Source organism: Papio anubis, chromosome 8, assembly GCF_008728515.1.
Source record: "Papio anubis isolate 15944 chromosome 8, Panubis1.0, whole genome shotgun sequence".
Lineage (NCBI taxonomy): Eukaryota > Metazoa > Chordata > Mammalia > Primates > Cercopithecidae > Papio > Papio anubis.
The window spans coordinates 108,668,451-108,695,259 of record NC_044983.1 but is presented as its reverse complement, the minus strand read 5'-3'; the positions used below and the strand labels follow the sequence as shown (position 1 = coordinate 108,695,259).

The following is a 26,809-nucleotide window of genomic DNA, read 5'->3' as shown; positions in this document are numbered from 1 at the left end:
TCTCAGGCTTAAATAAGCCAGTAACTTGGAAATGGCACAGTCATAAAAAGCACCAATAAAAGCCTGCTTTCTCTACCCAAAGGACCAGCAAAATGGAAAAATAGACAAAAAAACTTTGAGTTGTTATATGTCCTATACCAACCAAACAACACAGAAAAATATGTGGCTTCCACCCCTATCCACAACAACAGCAAAAAAAGACTGAGTGGGGAGCTGGTACTTTCAGGCTTGCCAGGCTACAAGAAAGTGTTCCAACACCCTCACTGTGGTGGTGCTTGAAAGAGCTGGAATACTCCTCTCTGCTAGCCAGTAATGAGACCTCTTCTGACTACAGTGTCAGTATAAACACTGGATCCTGGACTTTCACACCCACTTCATAGTAACAAGGTACTTCTTCTGCTTCCTGTTGGGATGATGTCAAAAGAGGTCTAGTGTTCAGAGTGGTCATAGCACCCAATTACAAAAATGTGACTACCTGGGTTGTTAACGGAGGCCAATTAGGGAACATGGACTTCTCCTTTGACCAGACAGCAATGAGGTAATCCTTCTCTTCCCATTCCACTTCTGGATAGTCTCAGAAAAAGACACATACACTGATAATGTAATACAATCCAGAGTTCCTTAGCATAATATGAAAATATCCCGATTGCAGTTAAAAAACTCACTTGTCATACAAAAAACCAACAAGATATCAAACTAAGTAAAAAAAAAAAAAAATGAATGCCAACCCTAGATGATAGAGATTTTAAACTTATCTCACAAAGATTTTAAAGCAGCCTTGCTAAAAATGCATCGACAAACAGCACAGGCACACTTAATTCCCTTTTTTTTCCCCAATCAAAAGTGTCAGCAAAAAAATTTAAAAGTCTCAGCAAAGAATGCAACATGTAAGTAGGAACCAAATGAAAATCTAAGAAAAGTATAATAAGTAGTATGAAAAGCTCAGTTAATGGGATCAACAGCCAAATAGAGGGAACAAAGAAAATAATCTAAGAATTGAAGACAGAAAATAAATTACTCAATCTGAACAACAGGAAGAAAGTAGGCTAAAAAAATGGATAATGCATTAAGAACCTGTAGGACTAAAATAAAGAATGTAAAATTTGTGTCATTGGAATTATAAAAGGAGAAGGGAAAGAGAGCAGGACTAAAGACATACTCAAACAACAAATGACTAAAATATTTCTAAATTTGGCAAGAGTGAAACCTACAGATTGCAAAAACTGAGTATACCCCAAAATGGATAAACCAAAATAAATCCATGCATACACATCTTAAATAGAAAACTAAAGAAAAAAAAGTATTACAAGCAGCCAGAGACAAAAGGACCCAAGCCTATAGGTGAAAAGGATAAAAGATACAGAAGCACTCAACAACACGGTTGACCAACAGATGTAATTAACAGTTATAGAACACTTTACTCACAATATTGTAATATCCAACAGGATGTAATTGACATTTATAGAACACTTTACTCACAACATTGTAACATATATTCTTTTCAAGTATCAAAGGAACAATCTAAGGTGTTGTGTAAATAACCAAAAAAAGAAGAAAAGAAGGAGAAGGAGGAAAGCTAAATCCAGAGCAAGGAGTAGAAAGTAAGTATAGAAAAAAAAAACAAAAACAAAAACTGAACATTTGAAAACAAAATAACAAAATAGAGAAAACGATAGGGAAATATTATTGAAACAAAATTTGTTTCTTTGAAAAGATCAGTAAAATTGACATACCACTAGTAAAGCTGACAAGGAAAAAAAATAGACGATACAGAATACCATTGTATTAGTTTGTTCTTGCACTGCTGTAAAGAAATACCCGAGACTGGGTAATTTATAAAGAAAAAAGTTTTAATTGGCTTATGGTTCTGTAGACTGTACAGGAAAGAAAGTATGGCAGCATCAGCTTCTGGGAGGCCTCAGGAAGCTTACAATCATGGTGGAAAGTAAAGGAGTAGCGAGATATTTACATGGTAAGAGCAGAAGCTAGGGTGGGGGTGGGGTGCTACACACTACCAAACAATCAGATCTCTTGAGAATTCACTCACTGTCGCTAGGACAGTACCAAGGGGGATGGTGTTAAACCATGAGAAACCACTCCATATGATTCAATCACCTCCCATCAGGCCCCATCTCCAACACTGGGGATATAATTTGATTCGGTGAGGACATGGATCCAAACCATATGGCCAATATTAGGAATAAAAGGAGGGATATCACTACAGTTCCTACAGACATTAAAAATATAATAAAGGCATACTATTAATCATTCTATACACATCAGTTGGACAACTTAAGACAAAATGCACCAATTCCTTAAAAGAAAAAATACGTCAACTCCTCTGATATGAAATAAATATGGCAAATAGCCCTATAACTATTAAGAAAATAGAATTCACAATTACAAAAATGCAAAGAAAAGAGATGTCTCCTCACCCAGATGGTTTGACTGTATAATTCTATCAAATGTTTCAAAATAACTAACCATCTTATTCTAGAAAGAACAGCAGGGAAACTTTCCAATTCGTTTTATGAAGCAGGTATCACAGTCCTGATATCAAAACGATATAAATCCAGTAAATAAAAGAAAACTGAAGATTAGTACACCTAGAGAGTATAAATCCCTAAGCAAAATATCAGCAAATGGAACTCAACAATGTGTAAAAAATAATTATAACATGACCAAGTAGGGCTTATTGCAAAAGTGCAAGGATAGTTCTATATTCCAGAATCAACCAATGTCATCTACCATATTAAGAGGTTAAAGAAAAGAAGCATGTCATCCTAATACAATGAAATATGTAACAGGTACACAGGTTGGAAATGAAAAAAAAAACAAAAAACTAAAACTAAAACTATCCCTAGTTGCAGATATTTTAAGTGGCTATATAGCACATGTACCCCCTGAATCTAAAATAATATAAAATAACTAAAATAGAGATGATTAAGACAAAAAGTAGAAAATTTTATAGATTTAAAAAAAGACTACTGTACATAAGTGAGTTCACCTGGGTCACAGATACAAAGTAAATATCAGTTAAAATTCGTAATTTTTGTACAGTAGCAGTGAACATGTAGACATCCAAATTATCATTTACACTCATTAAGAAAGTATAAAATACTTAGGTTTAAATTTAACAAGTCATGTCTAGGACTTCTATCCTGAAAACTATACAAAGTTAGTAGAAGAAATTCAAGATGGGGGATCTATATAAATGGAGAGACATGCTGAGCTGATGCACTGAAAGTCTCTTACAGTGAAACAACAATTATCCCCAAATTTACTTATAAATTTAATGCCATTCTTCACAATATTTCAACAAGACTTTTTGTAGGCATATACAACATTATTTTAAATTTTATTTCAAACTGCAAAGGAACTAGAATAGCTATATAATTTTTTAAAAAGAATAGTACTGTGGGAAGATTTAGTATAGTTGATTTCAAAGCTTATTATGTAGCTACAATAATCAAGACTTTGGCATTAGCAAAGAAGTAGACACATAGATCATTGAAACACAATAGGGAACCCCAAAAATAGACTCAAACAAGTATGCCAAACTAATTTTGAGAAAGGTACAAAAGCATTTCATTTAAGGAAATATAGATTTTTTACCAAATGGTGCTGTATCATTTGGACATGCACAGGTAGGCAAAGTTAATATTGACATAAGTCTGATACATAACCAAAAATTAAATAAGCAGATCACAACTTAAATATGAAACCTAAAACTCTTACGCTTTTAGAAAAATAGATATAAGAAATCTTTTATTTTTTTTATTTTTATTTATTTATTATTATTATTAAACTTTAAGTTCTAGGGTACATGTGCATAACATGCAGGTTTGTTACATATGTATACTTGTGCCATGTTGGTATGCTGCACCCATCAACTCGTCAGCACCCATCAACTCGTCATTTACATCAGGTATAACTCCCAATGCAATCCCTCCCCCCTCCCCGCCCCCCCCCATGATAGGCCCCGGTGTGTGATGTTCCCCTTCCCGAGTCCAAGTGATCTCATTGTTCAGTTCCCACCTATGAGTGAGAACATGCGGTGTTTGGTTTTCTGTTCTTGCGATAGTTTGCTGAGAATGATGGTTTCCAGCTGCATCCATGTCCCTACAAAGGACACAAACTCATCCTTTTTTATGGCTGCATAGTATTCTATGGTGTATATGTGCCACATTTTCTTAATCCAGTCTGTCACTGATGGACATTTGAAGCAAAAGCCAAAATTGACAAATGGGATCTCATTAAACTAAAGAGCTTCTGCACAGCAAAAGAAACCACCATCAGAGTGAACAGGCAACCTACAGAATGGGAGAAAATTTTTGCAATCTACTCATCTGACAAAGGGCTAATATCCAGAACCTACAAAGAACTCAACAAATTTACAAGAGAAAAACAAACAACCCCATCAAAAAGTGGGCAAAGGATATGAACAGACATTTCTCAAAAGAAGACATTCATACAGCCAACAGATACATGAAAAAATGCTCATCATCACTGGTCATCAGAGAAATGCAAATCAAAACCACAATGAGATACCATCTCACACCAGTTAGAATGGCAATCATTAAAAAGTCAGGAAACAACAGGTACTGGAGAGGATGTGGAGAAATAGGAACACTTTTACACTGTTGGTGGGATTGTAAACTAGTTCAACCATTATGGAAAACAGTATGGCGATTGCTCAAGGATCTGGAACTAGATGTACCATATGACCCAGCCATCCCATTACTGGGTATATACCCAAAGGATTATAAATCATGCTGCTATAAAGACACATGCACACGTATGTTTATTGCGGCACTATTCACAATAGCAAAGACTTTGAAAGAAATCTTTAAAATCTAAGAATAGGTGAACAATACTTAGTCTTTATAGCAAAGCAGGATCCACAACAGGAAAAAGTGATGACATGAAATTCATCAATATTAAAAACTTTTGCTATGCCATACACTCTATGAAGAATATGAAAAGACCAGCTATTGAGTATCAGACAGTATTTTGAAATCACAGACTGGAGAAGAGTACCTGCATCTAGAATATATAAAACCTTTCAAATTTAGCAGTTAAAAAATTTAATGATCCAATTAGAAAATGGACAAAAGTGTTTTTTTAATACCTGAATGTGCATTTCTGCTTATCTCAAAATAAGATTTTTAAAAAGAAGAAAACAATAAAGTTGCTTGATTCCCCTCTTGACTCCCCCACACTCAAATCAAATGTCTATATATGTAAAACTATATTTATGGACTCTTAATTTTATTCAATTAGGCTTATGTCCATCTTTATGCCACCAGTACCATGCTATGTAATTACTGTACCTTTGAAATACATTTTAAATTAGGAAGTAGGTATCATCTAATTTTTTTTCCAAATTGTTTTGGCTATTTTGGTTCCCTTGCATCACATATATTAATATAAATTTTTGGCATCAACTTGTCAATTTTAACAATTAAAAATAGCCACATTTGATTTTGCAAGGTACTGGTTGAATAAGTGGATCAATTTGGAGTCTATTTGCCTCTCAAAAATGTTGCCTTCCAATTGATGCAAAAAAGGGTATCTGTCATTTATATATGTATTCTTTCATGTCTTTCAACAATTTCTGTAGTATTTAGTATAAAAGTCTTGCTTCTGTCTTGTTAAATGTATGCCCAAATATCCTTCTTTGTGCTATTGTGCATCAATGCATTTTCTAATTTTATTTGTTGGATTGTGCATTGCTAAAATATAAAAATACTGTGAATTTTTGTGCACTGATATTTAGCTTGCAGCCTTGCTGAATTTGTTTTTCATTCTAATAGTTTTTAGTGTTTTTTAAGGGTTTTCTATGTACAGGGATACCTCATTTTATTATGCTCTGCTTTATTGTGCTTTGAAGATATCTTTCTTTTTTTTAAACAAATTGAAGTTTTGTGATAATGCTATATGGACCAATTCGATAGGCACCATTTTCCCAACAGTATGTACTTATATTATAAGCATTTTTACAGCAGTAAAGTATTTTTTTAATTAAGGCATGCATATTTTTTAGACTAAATGCTATTGGGAACTTAATAGACTATAGTATAGTGTAAATGTAACTTTTATATGTGCTGGGAAACCAAAACATTCATGACTCACTTTATTGCAATATTTGCTTTATTACTGTGGTTTGGAATTGAACCCACAGTATCTTTGAGGTGTGTCTATATAAGATCCTGCCATCATCAAATATTTGTATTTCTTTCTTTGCTGTATGGTTGCATTTTATTTATTTTTTTCTTATCTCATTTCCCTTGTTAGAACCTGAAGTATAAGGTTAAATACAAGTGCCAAGAATGAATATCTTTGTTCTGTTCCTGAGCTTAGAGGAAAAACCCTTAGTCTTTCATCATTAAATTTGATGATGTCATCAGTTTAACATAGATGTTCTTTATCAGGTTGAAGATGTTCCATTCTATTTTTATCTCATTCCTGGATAAATGTCATTTGGTTATTACGTGTGATTATATTTTGCTGAATTCAGTTTTCCAGTATATCATCAAGGATACTTTTATCAATATTCATAAGGAATATTGGTCAGTGGAATCTTTACCTAGCATTGTCTTGGTTTTTTAGTATCAGAGCAAGATGGTTTTTAAAATTAGTTGGGAAGTGTTTCTTCCTCTTTTATTTTGTGGAAGAGTTTGTGAAAAGTTGGTCTTAATTTTTTTATGTGTTTAGTGAAACTCACCAATGAAGCTTTTCGGGCCTAGCATTTTCTTTGTACAATTGTTATTATTTTTCTTAGTCACACATTCAAGGTCTTATTGTAGTTCTATTCGTATGTTCTAATTCTTCTTCAGTTTATGGTTTGGGTCATTCTAGGAATTTGTTCATTTCATTTGAATAATCTAACTTTTTAATTCATAGAATTCCTTATAACCCTTATTTCCATAAGACTCTTAGTTATGTGCTCTCTATTATTCTTGATTTTAGTAACTTGTCTTCTCTCTTTCTGTTCTTGGTTAGTCTAGATAAAGTTTTGTCAATTTGTTCATCTTTTCAAAGAATCAACATTTGGTTTTGAGAACTTTTTTCTGTTGTCTTTGTATTTTCTTCTTTTTTTTTTTTTTTTTTTTTGAGACGGAGTCTTGCTCTGTCACCCAGGCTGGAGTGCAGTGGCCGGATCTCAGCTCACTGCAAGCTCCACCTCCCGGGCTTACGCCATTCTCCTGCCTCAGCCTCCCGAGTAGCTGGGACTACAGGCGCCCGCCACCTTGCCCGGCTAAGTTTTTGTATTTTTAGTAGAGACGGGGTTTCACTGTGTTAGCCAGGATGGTCTCGATCTCCTGACCTCGTGATCCGCCCGTCTCGGCCTCCCAAAGTGCTGGGATTACAGGCTTGAGCCACCGCGCCCGGCCTTGTATTTTCTATATCATTTCTATCTGCTTTGTTGGTTGCAGTGCTCTATAGATGTTAGTGAGGCCTAGTTGACTTCTGGTCTTGCTCAAGTATTTTATATCTTTGCTGATATTCTGCTTTGTTGTTATATCCATTACTGAAAGCAGAGAATTAAAGGCTCCAACTATTATTTTTGAAATATATACTTATCCTTTCAATTAAGTCATTTTTTCCCATGTATTTTGAGGATTTCTTGTTAGGTACAAATATTTTCATGATCCTTTTTTTTTTATTATTAATATGGTCTACTGTAGGACTATAAAAGTATTCATTTACCTCTGTAATATTTTTGTGTTGTCTGTTTGGTATGATATGAGGTTAACCACTCCAGCTCAATTTTCATAAATGCTTACATATTATATATTTTGCCATCAATTTATTTCACTTTCATTTGTCTTGTGTCTTTGTACCAAAAATATGTCACTTGAATAATAATTTTCATCCATCTAGCAACACCTGTCATTTAACTGGAGTGTTTATTCCATTTATATTTGATGTTATTGCTGACAAGGCAGAACTTATTCTTGTCATTTTGCTATTTGTTTGCTATACAACTTATATGTTTGTTCTTTCCCTTCATTACTGCCTCATTTTTTTTTGATTAATACTTTCTAGTGTACAATTTTAATTCCTCTGTTGTTTCTTTTAATATGTTTTTGAGATATTTTCTTATTTGTAGTGCTGTGAATTACAATTAGCTTCTTACTTCAACATTCTAGTGCAGATTAATACTAACTTAATTTCCAAAACATACAGAATATTTGCAGCAATGTATTTTCATTCCCTCCCCATTTTTATAGTAGCATTTTATTTTTATTGTCAGATTATCTATACATTATAAACTATTCAGAAATATTTTATAATTACTGTTTTTGCAGTTTAAAAATTATATAGGAAAATAAAACAGTTACAAATATACATTTTTTGTTTTCTTGATGTTCACCTAGATAACTGCTTTGCTGGTACTCTTTATTTATGTAGATTTGAATTGCTGCCTTATGCTTTTCCATTTTGGCCCAAAGGACTCATTTGAATTTTTCTTATAAGACTGGTCAGATAGTGATGCATTTTAGCAGATTTTATTTTTTTCAAATGTCATTATTTCTGCTTCATTTTTGAGAGCCTTTTTGGTTATAGATTTTCTTGTTCATGTTCTCTTGCTTTCATTCCTTTAAACATGTAATTCTGTAACTTTTGGCCTTAATCATTGTTAATCTTCTATATGCTTGATTTATTTTTCCTCTTTTCTGCTTTCAAGATTCTCACTTTGTCTTTCAGCAGTTTGACTGTGATGTGTCTGGGTGTGGATCTCTTTATGTTATTTTTCCTGGATGTGTAGATTAATATTTTGAAATAATATTTGAAAGTATTTGACCACTGTTTCCCACCCCCACCCCCCAAATATCCTTGCTGGCCTCACCTCTTGCATCTTCTTCTGGGATTTCAATTATGCAGATCTTGGTATGTGTAATGATGTTCCAAAGGTCTGTGAGGCTCTCCTTATTCATGTTCATTATTTTCTCTTTATGTTCCCTAGAGAGGATAATCTCAGTTGAATTATCTTCAAGTTTACTGATTCTTCTTCATGAAGCTCAAACTTGTTGCTTAATTCCTTTAGTGAATTTTTCATTTTTCCATTATTTAACTTTTCAACTGCAGAATTTCCATCTGGTTATTTTAAGTTAATTTATCATTAATATTATTTATTTGGTGAGACATTATTTGTACCTTTTCAATTAATTCCTTATTTATTTATTTTATTTCTTTAAACATACTTGTAGTAGCTAACTTAAAATCTTTGTCATATATGTCCGATTTCTGAACTTCAAAAATAGTTTCTAACCACTGATTTTTTAAATGAGCCATACATTCCAGTTTCTTAGCATGTGTCATAATTTTTGTTGAAAACATGGTACCTTAGTGCAGGAAGTGGTGGCTCACGGCTGTAATCCCAGCACTTTGGGAAGCTAAGGTGGGCGGATCAGTTGAGTCCGGGAGTTTGAGCCCAGCCTGGGCAACATGATGAAATTCCATATCTACAAAAAAAAAATACAAACATTAGCTGGGCATGGTGGAGCACTCCTGTAGTCCCTGCTCCTTGGGAGGCTGAAATAGGAGGATGGCTTGAGCATGGGAAGGTTGAGGCTGCAGTGAGTCGTTATCACGCCACCGCACTCCAGCCTGGGTGGCAGTGAGACCCTGTACAGAAAAAAAAAAAAAAAAAAAAAAAAGGAAAGAAAGAAAGAAAAAGAAAACATGGTATTTTAAATACTAGAATGTACCATCAGTGGAAATCATATTCTCACCCCTCCAGGTTTTGTTGCCTGTACTTGTTTTTCTTTGTTTTGATATTTGTTCATTTATTGACTTTCCCAGGTTAATTCTGTAAAATCTCTATTCTTTCTAGTGCATGGCTAACCTAGCCTCTACTCAGTTATCAAATTATAGGTCAGATATTTCCTCAAATATCATAAGCAAATCAATACATCTTTCATCTTATCCCAAAAGTTTTTCTCTCTGGTGTGTTTGTGTGTGTGTGTGTGTGTGTGTGTGTGTGTGTGTGTGTGTGTGTTTGAGCACAACTTCAACATTACAACAATTTACAAGTTTGTCTTAGCTTTCACTTCTTTTTTAGGCAGGATCTCAGGTCATCCGTAAGTGAGAGACTGGTTCTCTCTCAGCTTAGCGTTCACACAGGCCTGCACATGCACATAACCTTGTGAATATGGTAGAGCTTTTCAAATCCCCCTTTGAGCAAGTCTTTCCCCAGACTTTCCTTTTATGTTTTGGCCAGGCTCTTGTACACAGCAGCTTCAGGCAGTTGCAATGTTAAACAGTTATTTCAACTTTTTTTTTTTAAATAGATGATCTGGGAATAGGGCTCTAACCATGGAGAAATCTCCATGTCAGGGCAAATAACAGCAACATGTGCAAATTGAGTTTTCCAGGGGGATGCAAGATAGCCTAAATAGTGACAGTCTTCTGGGCAAGGGGAAAGGAATGTGTTGAGGAACACCAAATCTGATCTATTCCCTCTAGTTGCTGAGAGGCTGTTTTGCACAGCTACCAGGGATGGGAGGCTGCTGGTTTTCAAGGTTCCTACTGGGAAGAGGGGAATGGGTGTAGTTGAGTTACAGTGCTATATTCCATGCCATTATTAGCAGGGTTCAGCCGTTTTTCTTGAAAAAACACCCCTTATATTAATTCCAGATTTGGGATAAATCCCATAGCTCTGAAAAAAATAGAGTTTGACCATTTTTGCCTGTGTATTTGTTGCTTTTAATGCATGGGACTCTATATGGAGGCCTTCCCTCTGCCATTCCAGAGGTACCACCAAATGCAAGTCATTTTATTCAATAAAAAGTAATACGTTATCACTGATTTTCCTATTCTGCATATATTCTCATAAAATGAGAAGATATCCTCCTAACAGCAGGATGCCAGCTGTCCAATTGAAAAAATAAAGAAAATCACAGAAAAATACCACTCTCTAATTTGAAATACTTTAGTTTTTATAAGTCAGTAGTATTTTATATAAGCTCTTGGGTGGCAGTGGGAAATCCAGCTGGGACTTAGACTTGTTGAAGCTATTCAATTATGTTTGACATAATTCATTATATTCTTTCTCAAACTTTGAAACTTAGGTACAACCTAAGGAAATAATTTTTACTTTCTGAGTTAATTTGTATTTCTACCATTAATTCCATATTTTTATTGAGTAACTCCTATATTTTCCCTATAATATATAACACTGAATTGACTCAAATATCAAAAGGTTTGAAGGTAAAAAGCTTAAAATGTCATTTTCATGAATTTGGAATGGATTATAAACTTTATAAAATTAACCGTCTGAACTGTATAGAATTAATTTTGTGTGAAAATAAGAAACTTAATAAAATCAGAAGAACACAGTGGCATAAATGTCTGAAATAAAGTTTACTTAATAGTAGCAGATAATTTGTATTAGTTAATAATTCAGAGATCCAAATGAGGAGACATACACGAATAAGTTTTATAGATAAAACACTTACACATTTCTTCACCGTTAAAATGTAGAGCCTACTAATATGTACATCACAGGCTTATTGCAGAGATTTCATGAAATAGTATATGTTCCTTGACAATAGAAATCTCAGAATAAATGAATATTCTGGAAGCAGCTTTTGCTGTTGCTTCTTGTTTAATTTGTAGACAAATTAGTTACCCTGATTTAAAAAAAAAAACTGTGTTATTATTATTGTAGATATTATAGTGAGGATCATCAGAAAAAAAAAAGCTAGAAATAATGGAAAGCAGATTGTTCTCTCACAATCAAACCAATAAATCAACATATTAAGGATATTAATATAATTAATATAACAACATGGTCACTTTAAAAAGACAAGATGGCATCTGGGCCAGCTGGATTTATAACCAACTGAACTCTATCAGCATGTTCAAAGAAAGACTGTGTCAGAAACAAGGAGACTTTTTCACGTGTTGAACTGTAAAATGTGGAGTCTAAGATGTGAACATTAGCATTACTTATTGTAATTATATCCCATAAGGGAAATACCACTACACTCTGGAGATAACCATGAAAAACTAGCCAAGTTAGGTGCTAGTTTTTGAATGTACACATAATCCGTCTTATTTAAAATAGGTGTTTTTTACTTGTTTTTTTCTAAATTAATTTTAAATATCGTATAATTTAAGATGTCTTCTTATTTGGATTTGCTCTATAGAGAAATATGTTAGGAAGAAATATTGGCACTGTAGTTTTTCATCTCACACTCTGTGAGTTTATTTATTGTAAGTCTACCCTGATGGACAGACTCCTCACCCTCTGTCACTTATTCCATTTTCTCATAATCTGAGGCTAAGATCTACACTTGGAATTATGACACATTCATTTAGGAAACTTTCTGGAACTGGAAGACCCTTTTAGGAGATAGCAGGTGAGTTCGCCTAAACAAACTCTTGTGGCACTGAATTCCAATACTTTTTCTACAATGACTGCATATAGAACTCTTTTCTACCATACAACTCTTTTCATCAATGGGGAATTACGGGATAAAGAATAGACTGAGAAACTTGAGTGTAAGACTGTATTAGTCTGTTTTCATCCTGCTGATAAAGACATACCCGAGACTCGGCAATTTACAAAAGAAAGAGGTTTAATGAACTTACAGTTTTACATGGCTGGGGAAGCCTCACAATCATGGTGGAAGGCAAGGAGGAGAAAGTCACATCGTACATGGATAGCGGCAGGTAAAGAGAAGAGAGTTTGTGCAGAGAAACCCCCCTTGTAATACCATTACAGAGAATACTCATTCTTCTGAGACGTATTCACTATCATGAGAACAGCATGGGAAAGACCTGCCCCCATGACTCAACTACCTCTCACTGGGTCCCTCCCACAACATGTGGGAATTCAAGATGAGATTTGGGTGGGCACACAGTCAAATCTTATTTCTGCCCCTGGCCCCTCCCAAATATCATGTCTTCGTTTTTCAAAACCAATCTTGCCTTTCCAACAGTCTCCCCAAATCTTAAGTCATTTTAGCATTAACTCAAAAGTCCATAGTCCAAAGTCTCATCTGACACAAGGCAAGTCCCTTCTGTCTTTGAGCTTGTAAAATCAAAAGCAAATTAGTCACTTCCTAGATACGATGGGGGTACAGGCATTGGATAAATACAGCTGTTCCAAATGGGAGGACTTGGCAGAAGCAAAGGGGCTACAGGCCCCATACAAGTCCAAAATCCAGAAGGGCAGTCAATCTTAAAGCTCCAAAATGATCTCCTTTGACTACGTGTCTCCTATCTGGGTCATGCTGATGCAAGAGGTGGGTTCCCGTGGTCTTGGGCAGCTCCACCTCTATGACTTTGCAGGGTATAGCCTCCCTTCTGGCTGCTTTCATGGGCTGGTATTGAATGTTTGTGGCTTTTCCAGGGGAATGGTGCAGTCTTTCTGTGGATCTACCATTCTGTGGTCTGGAGGATGGTGGCCCTCTCTCATAGCTCCAGTAGGTGGTGCCCCACTAGGGGCTCTATGTGGGAGCTCCAACACCACATTTCTTAGTGCACTTCTCTAGCAGAGGTTCTCTGTGAAGACTCTGCCCATGCAGAAAACTTTGGCTGGGCAGCCAGGTGTTACCATACATCTTCTGAATTCTAGATGGCGGTTCCCAAACCCCAGTTCTTTACTTCTGTGCACTCTCAGGCTCAACACCACATGGAACTGCCAAGGCTTGGGGCTTCCATTCTCTGAAGCGATGCACCAAGGTCTATGTTGTCCCCTTTCAGTCATGGCTGGAGCAGCTGGGACACAGAGCACTAAGTCCCTAGACTGCACACAGCACAGAGACCCTAGGCCCAGCCCATGAAATCATTTTCTCCTAAGTCTTAAGGCCCGTAATAGGAGGGGCTGCCGTGAAGTCTTCCGACATGCCTTGGAGACCTTTTCCCCATCATGGTGAGGATTCACATTCTTTCCACGTAACTTATGCAAATGTCTGCAGCTAGCTTGAATTTTTCCTCAGAAAATGGTTTTTCTTTTTTATCACATTGTCAGGCTGCAATTTTTTTGAACCTTTATGATCTGCTTCCCTTCTGAATGCCTTTAACAGCACCCAAGTCACCTCTTGAATGCTTTGCTGCTTAGAAATTTCTTCCACCAGATATCCTAAATCATCTCTCTCAAGTTCAAGATGAGATTTGGGTGGGGACACAGCCAAACCATGTCAAAAGACTGATACCCTCTTATTAACTGTAAAGTATAGTATTCATTCATTCATGTATTGATAAAACACAATAGAAATATTGGTTAGTGATTAAAAGAAGAAAGTTACTGGAGAAACTTTTGGAGGAACATACATAATTTTACAATATAAAAGTGTATCTTTTTAATATTTATTTTCTAGTGACAAAAACAAGCATTCAAAAGAAATTAATTTAAATTAACATTCAGTGCTTAGGTTTTCCTTTTATTGCTAAAATGTTAGTAGCCCAAATAATTTGATATATAAACATTTATGAAAGAACATGTGAATAAAATTGATGTTGTTTTTCCCACTATTTCCCTTGACTCTGAAAAGTGTTTTTGGTTTAGTTAAAAAGATACTTTTTATAAGTACATTCATGTTGTTAATTTATGAATAATGCAAATGAGGTCATTTTGAAAACTTACAGTGCAAAATATCTGCTGGGATCCTTAAGTTAATCAAAACACACATTAAACTTTATTCTAATAGGATCAGGTTGAGCCTTGAGCAAATTTGGAGCTGCAAATATATTGAGGAGTTTATATTATTGGATAATCCAGTAGGTAATTTTGTTGGCCATTAGTAAAATAATAATAGTTTGAATAACAATTGAGTAATTTGAGCCATTTGGTTATGTTATTTTACCATTTATCTATTCATTCTCTTTTATTGAAGTGTTCAATGTCTACAGTGAATTACACCAAGTCTTGAGGATATAATAATATAGGCAAGGCCTCAAATCTCATGAAACTAATAATTTCAGACAGTGATTAGGGCTTCAAAAAGTGAATGAGGGTAAAGTAATAGTCACTGAAATGGGGTAAGATGGTCAAAAGGACTTCTCTAAATTAAAAAAGTAAGCCAGCCATAGGGCTGGGCATGGTGGCTCATGCCCGTAATCCAAGCACTTTGGGACGCTGAGGTGGGTGAAGAACACTTGAGGTCAGGAGTTCCAGACCAGGCTGGCCAATGTGGTGAAACCTTGTCTCTACCTAAAATACAAAAATTAGTCGGGTATGGTGGCAGGCACCTGTAATCCCAGCTACTCAGGAGGCTGAGGCATGAGAATCACTTGAACCCAGGAAGTGGATGTTGCAGTGAATTGAGATCACACCACTGCACTCCAGTCTGGGCACAAAGTGAGACTCTACCTCAAAAAAAAAAAAAAAAAAAAAAAAAAAAGCCAGTATAAATGAAGGTTTTTATAATAATGCATTGAAAATCTCAATATGGCAAAATGTTAGCTCTCCCCAGTTTATCTATAGAATCAAAATAATCCCAATCAAAATTTTAGCAGTTTATTTTGTAAATGGATTCCAAAATACATATGTAAATGCTAAGCTTTAAAAAAAAGAGAGCAGTTTTGAAGAAAAAGAATGATGCTGAAGGACTTTCATTACCAAATATAACAATTAGCTCATTATGAAGCTAGTTAAGATAGTGTGGTATAGACCAATGGAACAGAACATCTCAAAATAGGCCTACACAAAAATCCATGTTTAATTTATGACAAACTGAAGTATGGGTCGAAAAGAGTGTCTTTTTTATAAATGGTTCTGGGTAATTTGGATATCTAAATACAAAATAAATTAATCTCTATCCCTCTCTCCCACCACCAAAAATTATGTGTTCCTAATGTGAATGTGATAAGTAAACCAATACAACGTGAGAAGACAGGAGAATTTTGTCATGACTTCAGGATAGAAATGCATGCATATATAATAAATTTATGAGTAAAAGTTTAGAAAATTACACAAATCTGAGGATAATGGTTACTTTGATGAGTAATGAAAGATATTGTGATTAAACTAATGAAGGCATTGTAAAAAGTGATATTGTTAGTTTTTGATATACTTACTGGTAACATAAGTTTTCAGTTTGTAATTATTAAATTGTTCATGTATGTACATTAATTTGATGCACACTTTATATATTTATTGTATTTATATTAAACAAATTTTTTTAAAAGCCTCTCTAAGGAGATATTATTTCCAAATTTTTATGTAAAATACTGCATAATTGGGATTATGCAAAGAAATATTGTTCCTCAGTGAGTATTATAAGTTCTTCTTATGAATATGTAGCTTTTCATTTCAATAAATATGAAATTTACAAGTTACATGCACTCACCCCAAATCTTTACAAAAATCTGTTATTCAAACATTTACCCAAAATTATGATACTAACCCTATTTGTCTCTGAGTTTCCTCAGTGTGGAAGTTTGGAGAGTCATTTGGTTTGGGCCAAGAAGTGATAGATGAAAGTATTTATTCAGTCAAAAAGTGCTTACTGAATTTCTACTGAATGTCAGGCTTTGCCCAAACCACAATGGCATAAAGGCAAATTTCTGAAAGCCTTAGGAAAAACATATTATTTACTATGTATTTAAAATTACATAGTAAATAATAAATATTAGAAACAGAAGTATAAATAAAGAAAAGCAGAAGATAAATGACAAATGACACTTTACCTTAATATCTAGTAAGTGATTGAATATTTTGAGGACTCTAATGAGCAGGTGTATATGTGTGCCCCACTCCTTCCTCTGTCTAGAAGAAGAAGTGGTTAGTAAACTCCAAAGAACTATTCCTAGGTCAGCTTCAAGGAATTTAAGAATCCAGTTTAGCACTCCAAAATTAAAGATGGAATATGACTCAGCAAAATAAAAACAAAAATCAGTTATCTATTATATAAGGTACAGGGAGAGAAGTGTGGACTTTATATTGACAATAAGGAGTAGCCAAAGAATGCTATTGAATGAGGAAGTGACAAGATTGGGTTTGTTTGTTTTACAAATGACTTTAGCAGCAATGTGGGGACCTGAGTAGATGGGCAAATGCAGGAAGTCTAGCAGGATAGATTGGTTTCTCTTAAAATAGGATAGGATGCAGGAGATCAGGAATAATTGAATCCACAGGATTTAAAATAGAAAAACAAAGAGGGGGCTAGAGATAGATTTAAGAGACAGTTAATAGAATGAACTAATGAGATTTGAGGATAAGCAAAGAATCCCAGAGGACACGGATGACTAGTTTCTACATAGTATGCTACATCTACACAGAGATATATAGCAAAGGGATGGAAATAGATAAATGAAGATATGCCTCTTTTATGGTCACTAGTATTGCTTACAGCTATGTCTGTGGTTGCTAAGAAGCCTGCAAAGTAGAGAAGACAGATGAAGACAGAAATCTAGTAAAGGAGTGGTTTTAGGAGAATTTCATGAAATTAGGAAAGCAGGGCATAATCATGGCAACGATAAGAAAAGATTTCCAAGAAATAACAACAATTAGCCATAACAAATGCACAAAGATGACAAAAACATTTTTTTTTCAAAAAAGAACTGATTTTGAAAATGGAAAGGTCATGAGTAATTTTTGCAAGAGTCCTGTCAACATAATTGGTCACAGAAGCTCAGTTGCAGTGTTTTGTGAAGATGACCGGAAAAAATAAACACAGGTGTGAATGTTGCTTGTCAGAAACCTTAGCATGCTCAAAAAATTAAAACATCATTCAACTACTATACATATAGTCATTACATTATTTCTTGCTGAGTCGTAAAGGTGAAATATGGGCCTGATGTTTTTTGAAATCAGTATTGTTAATCAAACTCTTGATGACAATGAGACCCAAGTCATGTAAAATTTAGTTACTTTTCACGTGTAAATACACTGTTTAAGTGCGCATTAAAAAATAAGGTCTGAAAAACATAATATAAGACGTTTAGAAATTGTAAAACGTGAATCTATGAAAGGTTGCAATGCCAGTTTTTGAGGGCAGTTTTCCATATACTACATACTGACTTATCTAGATTTAGTTTTGCTTCTATGTGTTCTTATAGCAAAGTGTGCACACACGAATCATAATACTTTCTGTATTTTGTAGCAATGGCCTAAATGTCCTGCTATCTTGTGTTTTAGATTGTCAGCTCCCAGAAGACGAGCTGGAAAACTATTCTTTGTATCATTTTACCCTTAAGGCATGAAATATGTGATGATAGATGAATGAATATAGGAAAACAATCATCAGAGGAGACAAGAGAAAAAGGAAGTGATGTTCCTCACATACTATAAAGAACAACGAGGAATTGTGAATTTATGAGAACAATGAACAAGAATAACCAAAGTTGTTTCATTTAGAAACGTATTTACAAAGGCAAATATAGATTCTGAGTGAATCACAATAGTAATCTTAATAGTAATCAGAGAAATTACAATAGCAATTACAAGAGTAATTACTTAATAATTATCAGAGAAATGCAAAAGAAAATAGTATTATAACTTTTTTTTGCCTTGCAAAATTTGCCTTTTAGCCTCTTGACATTGGCTTTGACAATTAATTTTGATATCACTCCAAAAAGCTCAAGCTATAAAAGCAAAAGTAAACAAATAGAACAACATTAAACTAAAAACATTCAGAACAATAAAGGAAACAATCAACAAAATAATAGGCAACTTATGGACTATGAAAAAATATTTTCAAACCACATTTTTGTTAAGGGGTTAATATATCCGAATTATAAAGAATTCTTATAACTCAATAGCAGAAAAAACAGTAACCTGATTTTAAAAATGGGCAAAAGACCCGAACAGACATTTCTCCAAAGAAGATATAAAAATGGCAAAAAGGTATATGAAGAGATGCTCACCATCATTAATCTTTTGAGAAATGCAAATTTAAACCACTATAAGATATTGCCTTATGTCCATAAGTATGATTATTATCAAAAAGACAAGAAATAACAAGTGTTATCAGGGATGTGGAGAAAAGGAAACCCTAGTACACTATTGGTGGGAATGTAGATTAGCATAGCCATTATGAAAAAACAGTATGGAGGTTCCTAAAGAAATTAAACATATCATATTAATAGAATCACTATATGACACAGCAACTCCTCTTCCAGGTATATACCAAAATGAGATACAATAACCACCGTATAAAAATATCTGCACTCCCAAGTTTTTTGCAGCATTATCCACAATAGTCAAAATGTGGAAACAATCTAGATATACATTGAGAGATACATTGATAAAGAAAATGAAATGTGTGTATATACATACACACACACAAAATGGAATCTTATTCAGCCTTAAAAAGGGGATATATATCCCTTTTTATATATACACAATGGAATATATTTTATACACACACACACATACACAGACACACACGCACACACACAAATCTTATTCAGCCTTAAAAAGGGAAATCCCACCATGTGCTACAACCTGGATGGACTTAGTGGACATTATGCTATGTGAAATAAGCCAGACACACAAATAAAAATACTACAAGCGGGTGGATCACCTGAGGTCAGGAGTTCAAGACCAGCCTGACCAACATGGAAAAACCCATTCTCTACTAAAAATACAAAATTAGCTGCATGTGGTGGCACATGCCTGTAATCCCAGCTACTAGGGAGGCTGAAGCAGGAGAATTGCTCGAACCTGGGAGGCGGAGGTTGTGGTGAGCCGAGATTGCACCATTGCACTCCAGCCTGGGCAACAAGAGCAAAACTCCATCTCAAAAAAAAAAAAAAAAGAAAAAAAGAAAAAAAAGAAAAATCTTAGTACACTCGGATAGGCAATGAAACAGTGATTTCCGTGGATGAGCAGGAGTAAGGGGAAGAGAAGGTGGGTAGCTGTAGGTCATAGAGCTGATATGTAAGATGAAAAAGTTTAGAGGCCTAATGTACAACATTAGGACTAAAGTTAATGAAACTGTATTGTAGTAAGAATTTTTGTTAAATAAGTATATTTTAGCTGCTCTTGCCACACAAAAAAGTAACTATGTGACATGATAGCTACATTAATCTATTTCACGATGGTAACCACTTTACTCTCTGTGTGTATTCCACAACATCAAGTTGTAAACTTCAAATAAACATGATAAAATTTCTTAAAAAGCAAAAATGAAAAACAAAATTTGCCTTTCAAAAATGTCTAGTGTTGACAGAATTACAGTTGAGGGTGAAAGACACTTCATACAATGGTGCCAGAAACATAAATTTTCATATGTATTAAGTATGGTTTCACTGTATCTATATAAATTTTCAGCATCCCCATTTCCATTCCATCTCAGGAGGTATCCAGCAAGTGCACAAGGATATATGCCTTTTGTGCACAAAGGATATATACTTTGTACAAGGATATGTGTACAAAACTGTTTTTACAAAGTTGTTCATTAGACCTTTGTAACCATAAAAATGAAGTTATCATTAGGAGAATGGTAAAATAAATTATACTATAGGCATACTATAGGCATACTATATGCTGTGTAGCTATAAAGTCTTTCAAAGAAGAATGTAGTAGAAGTCTACATCTGTACCCAGAATAATGCCGGTGATTTTTTAAAATAGATACAACAATTCAGAAAAATATGCATAATATGACTGACATCATTTGAAAAATAATATAAATGCATATCTGCTTGTGCCTAGGAAAGGCCTAGTAAGATAAACACTGCGCTGTTAAAAATGACCAGCCCTGTGAAGCATAAATGAATGAGGAAAGATATTTTGCTTTATAATGCTTACTTCTGATTTTCGAATTTTTAAAATGAAAAATGTAAACCTCCTTTTTGGAAAAAATGTACTTTATTATAGAGAATAATGCTATGTTTAATCTAACTTCATGATAAACAAAAACAAAAATAAAAAGTTTTAAGAACACAGATAAGGAAGTTTAAATATAGGTGTAATTCCTAATTTGTCTAAAAATAAAAGTACTTGAAATGCATGAATCAGCAGGCCCTTGAAGAATGAGTGGACAAAGCTGAGCATGTTATTTTAAGACATATGTCCTTTTTCTAAAACTATCAGGGTTATGGGGCTTGAGAGTATATAAAACAGCCCATAGATCAGATTGTAGCTGAAGGGATTCATGCTTGCCTTTAGTTATGAAGTTCAAATTGGAAGCTGTTCAGGCAGAAAACTAATAGAAATGGGTGATAGCTAATTAACCTAAGGCTTCAAAGTAATTGCTCTGCAAGAAGCAATTTAAAAAGAGACCTTTTAGTTATTTATTTATTTTTGAAAATCATAAAATGCCCTATTTGACTTTTGGTGCATGAGCAAAATTATCTGAATATACACAAATATTGATTTTTTTTTAAAAACCTCTTCTACCTGATCCAACTTCTTGGTCAATTTACAAAGAGGCAAAATGATAACAAGAACTATGCTTTATATCACATAAACATACCGAATATCTCAGGCTTAAGACTTTGCCATATGGTGAGATGTAGGAAAAGATTCCTGTACTAAATTTTGCTCAGAGAATAGGATTATATTGGTCAACCTAGCCCTGAGCCACATTTCTCATCACTGGAGTCAGCAGAGTCAGCTGCTCCAAAGTATATAGCTGTTTTGGCCACTTGAACCCAAGAGGTAGACGTTGCAGTGAGCCGAGATCACGCCACTGCACTCCAGCCTAGGCGACAGAGCAAGACTCCGTCTAAAAAAAAAAAAAAAAAAAAAAAAAAGATATATCACTATTTAATAGAGAAATGGCTCCCCTGGCAAAAACAAGGTGCTAAACAATGTGGAATAAATGCAACATCCCAAATCAGCCACTATCTGCCACAATCTACAACTCTGGCTTCTGAGGACTTCTATTCAGCAGTCCTCTTACTTTTAAAAAGTATCCATACTTACATAAAATATATCCATTTTTTCCCAAAGAAAGAAGCCCTAAATTTCCTGCATTTCTATCCCTAGTTCCAAACATAGATACTTTGGGTAGTATGGAGTTCTCTCCCTCAAATTAGCTTGTCATCTCTGATTTACAGCTTTCTGGCACTTCGGCTTCCTGTAGGACTCACAGATAAAGATAATAACATCTGGGTGAAGAGGTTCTCATGAGAACTTCTGATCCTGTTTAACTGCCTCTAAATGCAAACTTTATTAGCATGTAGTCCACATAAAGACTGGGACCATCTTCTCTTACTGTTGTATTAATCTTAGATTTTTACATTACACAATATGCTACAGAATATTATATATTTGAAGAGGTCAGGCGCGGTGGCTCATGCCTGTAATCTCAGCACTTCAGGAAACCGGGGCGGGCGGATCACCTGAGTTCAGGAGTTTGAGAGCAGCCTGGCCAACATGGTGAAACCCTGTCTCAACTACAAATACAAAAATTAGCTGGGCGTGGTGGTGCACATCTGTAATTCCAGCTACTCGGGAGGTTGAGGCTGGAGAATCGCTTGAACCCAGGAGGCAGAGGTCGCAGTGAGCCAAGATCTCTCCACTCCACTCCAGCCTGGGCGACAGAGCAAGATTCTGTCTCAAATATATATATATAATATAATATAATATAATACAATACAATATAATATATTTTATATATATATATAAAATATATATTTGAAGAGACAAAATGCTGAAAAAAATACAGTAAGTTTTCTAGGTATTTCCAGAACTCATGCTCTCAGTAACTTAGACTTACCATGGAACAAATACAGAAGTTCTTAAGATGGGTGCTATCAGTTGTTCAGGATCCATTTATTTAACTTATTTCTGTCCTGACCTTCGGATTCACTCTGATGTGATTATCTTAGGATTCTGTTCATCATGAACTAAATATTTTAATGAAAGGTAGAGCCATTTCATAGACTTAAAAAATTCCTCTTCTATAATCAGGGTGAGACAGATTTTCCTAAAGCATGTAAGCTACAGGGTACAGATGTGGATATGTCAAAAAAAAAACTAGCATGTGTTGCCAAGAAAAAATGGAGTTAATTCTTTGGGACCCAAAATGCATACAAAGATCTTTAAAATGTCAATGTTGTTTATGAGCTTCCACAGTGAGATTTAAAACTCTTTGAGGAAAGATACCGTGTTTTAGGATTGTGTTTGTCTGTGGGAACCTGTAATGGATAATGATTCAGGTGTATGTGGATAATTTTATTTCATCAACTGCTTTACAATGATTTATCTCAGTATATATTATAAATGATAAATCTATTATTTTGTTTTATATTACATATATATTTGTATATAGTGTCCAGCTCTTAAACTGCCATTTATAAAATTATTGTTAACTTTGGTCTTGGAAACACAGTAGACTTTCAAAATAATATTATCTCCTGGATTATTCTTGATTTATATAATATTAATGTATGTTTATTTGTCTTTTGTTGCAGGATTTATTTATACCTGTGGTGGAACTTTAAAAGGACTTAATGGCACTATAGAAAGCCCTGGTTTTCCATATGGATATCCAAATGGTGCAAACTGTACATGGGTAATAATAGCAGAAGAACGAAATAGAATACAAATTGTTTTTCAGTCATTTGCTCTAGAAGAAGAATACGACTACTTATCATTATATGATGGACATCCTCATCCTACAAACTTTAGGACAAGGTTAGTGTATTTTGAATGGAAGACTGGAGAGAAAATATTTTCTGGGTAAAAGTAGTCTATTTTACAAAAGATGCTTAACATTTGTGATGCAATTGTAATAAAGTTGTATTCACCAACTAATTATTATGTATTTGGAAGTATATCATCCCATGAACAAATTAGCTTGGTATCTCTGACATCATACTGCTAATACATTAATACCAAGTCTCACAAAGGTGAATGTATATTGAGTAGTGATGTCTTTATAGTGGCTAAAAGTATTTTGTTTTTAAAAATGATTATCTCAAGATTTCATTCATTATGGATATAACTTTTGATAAAGTAAAACATATTATATAAGGTATATTTTAGTGATAATGTTTCTAATTTTAATATACAACACTATGCAAAAACACTTTAAAATCAGCATTCATGGATAGTAGAATAAATTAATTTCTGATGTGTGTAATTTATAAAATCTAAATATCTGAAAACTACATTCTTTCATGTCAAAAACGGGGACATTTATATTTTTGCCTCTGCAAATAAAAGTATTTTTTTGAAGCTCAGTGATAAAACAGATGTAAAAATTAACTAACACCCTGACTATTTTTAAGGTAGTTCTTCTGGTTCTTCAGAATTTCCTCTTGGCGAATAGGTTATGTAAAATTAGAAGTGTTTTTGGAAGTCTTACCAAAAACTTATTTTAACTGTAAATCAACTATAATTCAACTAAAAAATTCAACATTCCAGGCATTGCACATTTTATTTAGTCCTAGATTTATGCCAGTGTTTGTATACTTTTCTTTAAGTGCCGTCAGCTTTTTTAAACTTGTAATTTAAAATATTCTAAGAAGATAACATGTAGGAATTAAAGACTCTTTCCATACTTGGCTATATTTGAGTTATGATTCTGTGACGCTGTTACTTTCTAATAGTTGACAACATGTTCTTGCCTTCCTAATGTACAAGAAGCAGATTATCAGTGCTGACTTTTTACAGTTTCATCAGTCTTCCATATTCCTTTGCATTTATACTTTTTCAATTTTAGGTAAAAAATTAGTGATTATTTTCCTCAAATTTGGGCAGTGAAAACATAATATAGTGGGGAAAATGGTAGATCTGGAGATGAGATTTGTTATATTAGGGTGTTAGGTTTGTTGCTCACCAGTTATTTGAGCAATCTACACTACGTCTGTTTAAACTTGAGACATGGTAATAAGGCCAGGTCTATCCATCTCACTATACTCTTCTGCAGGTATTATGAGAAAATGTGTATGAACCTGCTGCATGGCTATAAAATCTTATTAGAGCACATCGAACTGCTTCCAGTCACATGACACTTAAAAATGTCCGAGTTGTTTCACAAACTTTGTTGTGCAAAAACAAGATTACTAGATTGATTACAGCTAAGATTCTACTGTTCTTTCTTTCTTTTTTTCCTCTATACTCATTTACCGAGTAAATCTGATTTCTTTTTCCTTTTACATTGTTAAACTCATACAATAATTATCTATTTTATAAATATATATTATGGTATGCACGTCTGACTGCTATTTGATCATCATTGCCACTGTCATTAAAAGCTGGTTTTCTTTTGTTAATGCCAAATAATATCTATAAATAGAAGTACAATTTTTTACACTGACAATATGTGGGATATAATTTTCCTAAATATATAAAAATACTTATTTTAACATTACCTGGTAGTTTCAAAGTATCAATTCCCTGATAGTATTGCTTGTACATGTACCTATTCTCTCTAGATCGCCTTGAAAATGAGAAAACATATTTTTATTTTATCTCTTCCCCTCTTTTTTAAACAACTGTGGCCTCTGGGAAGTTAAAAGACTGTAAAATTAGGAAAATAAATTTATTGTTCTCATTCTTTCTTTCCTAATCTGTAAATTGGGAACAACAGCCCTTAATTTACAGAGATTTTATGGGGAATACAATATAATGAAAGCTCAATGACTCTAACCTTTAGCATTTATTGAATGATTCTTCTACACCTGTCACTGTACTAAGTATTTGGTCTTCATTATGGTATTTAACTTCTCCTGTATTCAGACAATGTAAAATAATTACTATTATTATCATCAGCATCATTTTACAACTGATAAAAATGAGGCACGCCAGAGTAAAATTGTTGAAAATGGCAAAAGGCAGAACTATCATCGCAATTCAGATTTGTTTCAGTTTAGATCTGAAGCTCTTCAATATATATAGTTTTATGTAGTTATACATAATCTCTAAGGTTTATGTATTGATATATAAATGAAAATCTATTTTTTCTCAGCAGTATTGGATAAAATTTAGTAAGAGAAATAATAATAGAAGGCATATTTTCAAACAGATATAATATATACAAATATAAACTGAAAGGTAAGCTCCAAATTTATTTTTGCTATTTATTTTATAGATTATATTCAAACATGTACTCTATTTATACAAGCAAAATGACAAGACTATATTCTAACGTGTAGTCTGTGTTATAATGTACTCTTTAGAATCTAATGTTTTGCTCACTGTAAATGTTTAACGCATCTATTGGTTTTTGTGCTTAAAGAAGTACTGTAGCTAATGTTATAGCTGACTTTAGTTAGCAAGACTGGAAGGAAAAAAATTAGTATGTAACCTACAGCCCCTTCCAGACTGTGTTTATATACAAAATCTGCTGTTTGATTAGAAGTCGAAACTGCTGCTGGCAGAGTTTGATTCATGTTTGCGTCTGGCTGTTTGACTCACTGTTTTCTTGGGTTTTGTTTCTCTCATATTGGATCATATTCTCACTTAATGCATGTCCTTATGGTGTGTTTGCTGTTCTCTTTCTTCCAGAAATTGATACTTTTTTTTTTACTTTTCCTGAGCTCCAATAGATTTTTTTAAAATGACTTGTCTTTCAATAATGTAGAAAAAAAATGGTTTGTGGTTCTTGTCATTCTTCCCTGTCTAAATAGACATGTTGGGATTCATAATCAGAATTTCATATTTTAAAAACTATAAGCCTCCAATTATTAATGATATTGCTTGTTTTTCTCTTAGTTATTTTGTATTAAATGAGAATTGATATTGGCAAAGCACTGTTAGGGAACTTCTTTCTTAGTTATAACATTATTTTAGAACAAATACTGATGCATTTAAGGCAACATTGCTGGACTTGATGCATAAAGGTTAGTCTAAGCTTTGTTTACTTTACATTAATATTATATTTTCTCAACAATAAAGTTATACCAAGAAGTAAAAAAAATCCCCTATTATTTAATGAGGTAGAGACAGA

The 26,809-nt window shown here is 33.9% G+C and overlaps 1 protein-coding gene across 6 annotated transcripts in view; it reads left to right on the top strand.

The window, feature by feature from the left end:
- CSMD3 (CUB and Sushi multiple domains 3) overlaps nt 1-26,809 on the top strand; it is a 1,287,556-nt gene that overhangs the window by 109,765 nt on the left and 1,150,982 nt on the right. For all 6 annotated transcript variants that reach the window (XM_021942876.2, XM_031650139.1, XM_031650136.1 and 3 more), the window contains exon 2: nt 23,328-23,550. In XM_021942876.2, the coding sequence (XP_021798568.2) occupies nt 23,328-23,550 (223 nt within the window). The remainder of the gene's footprint in view (nt 1-23,327; nt 23,551-26,809) is intronic.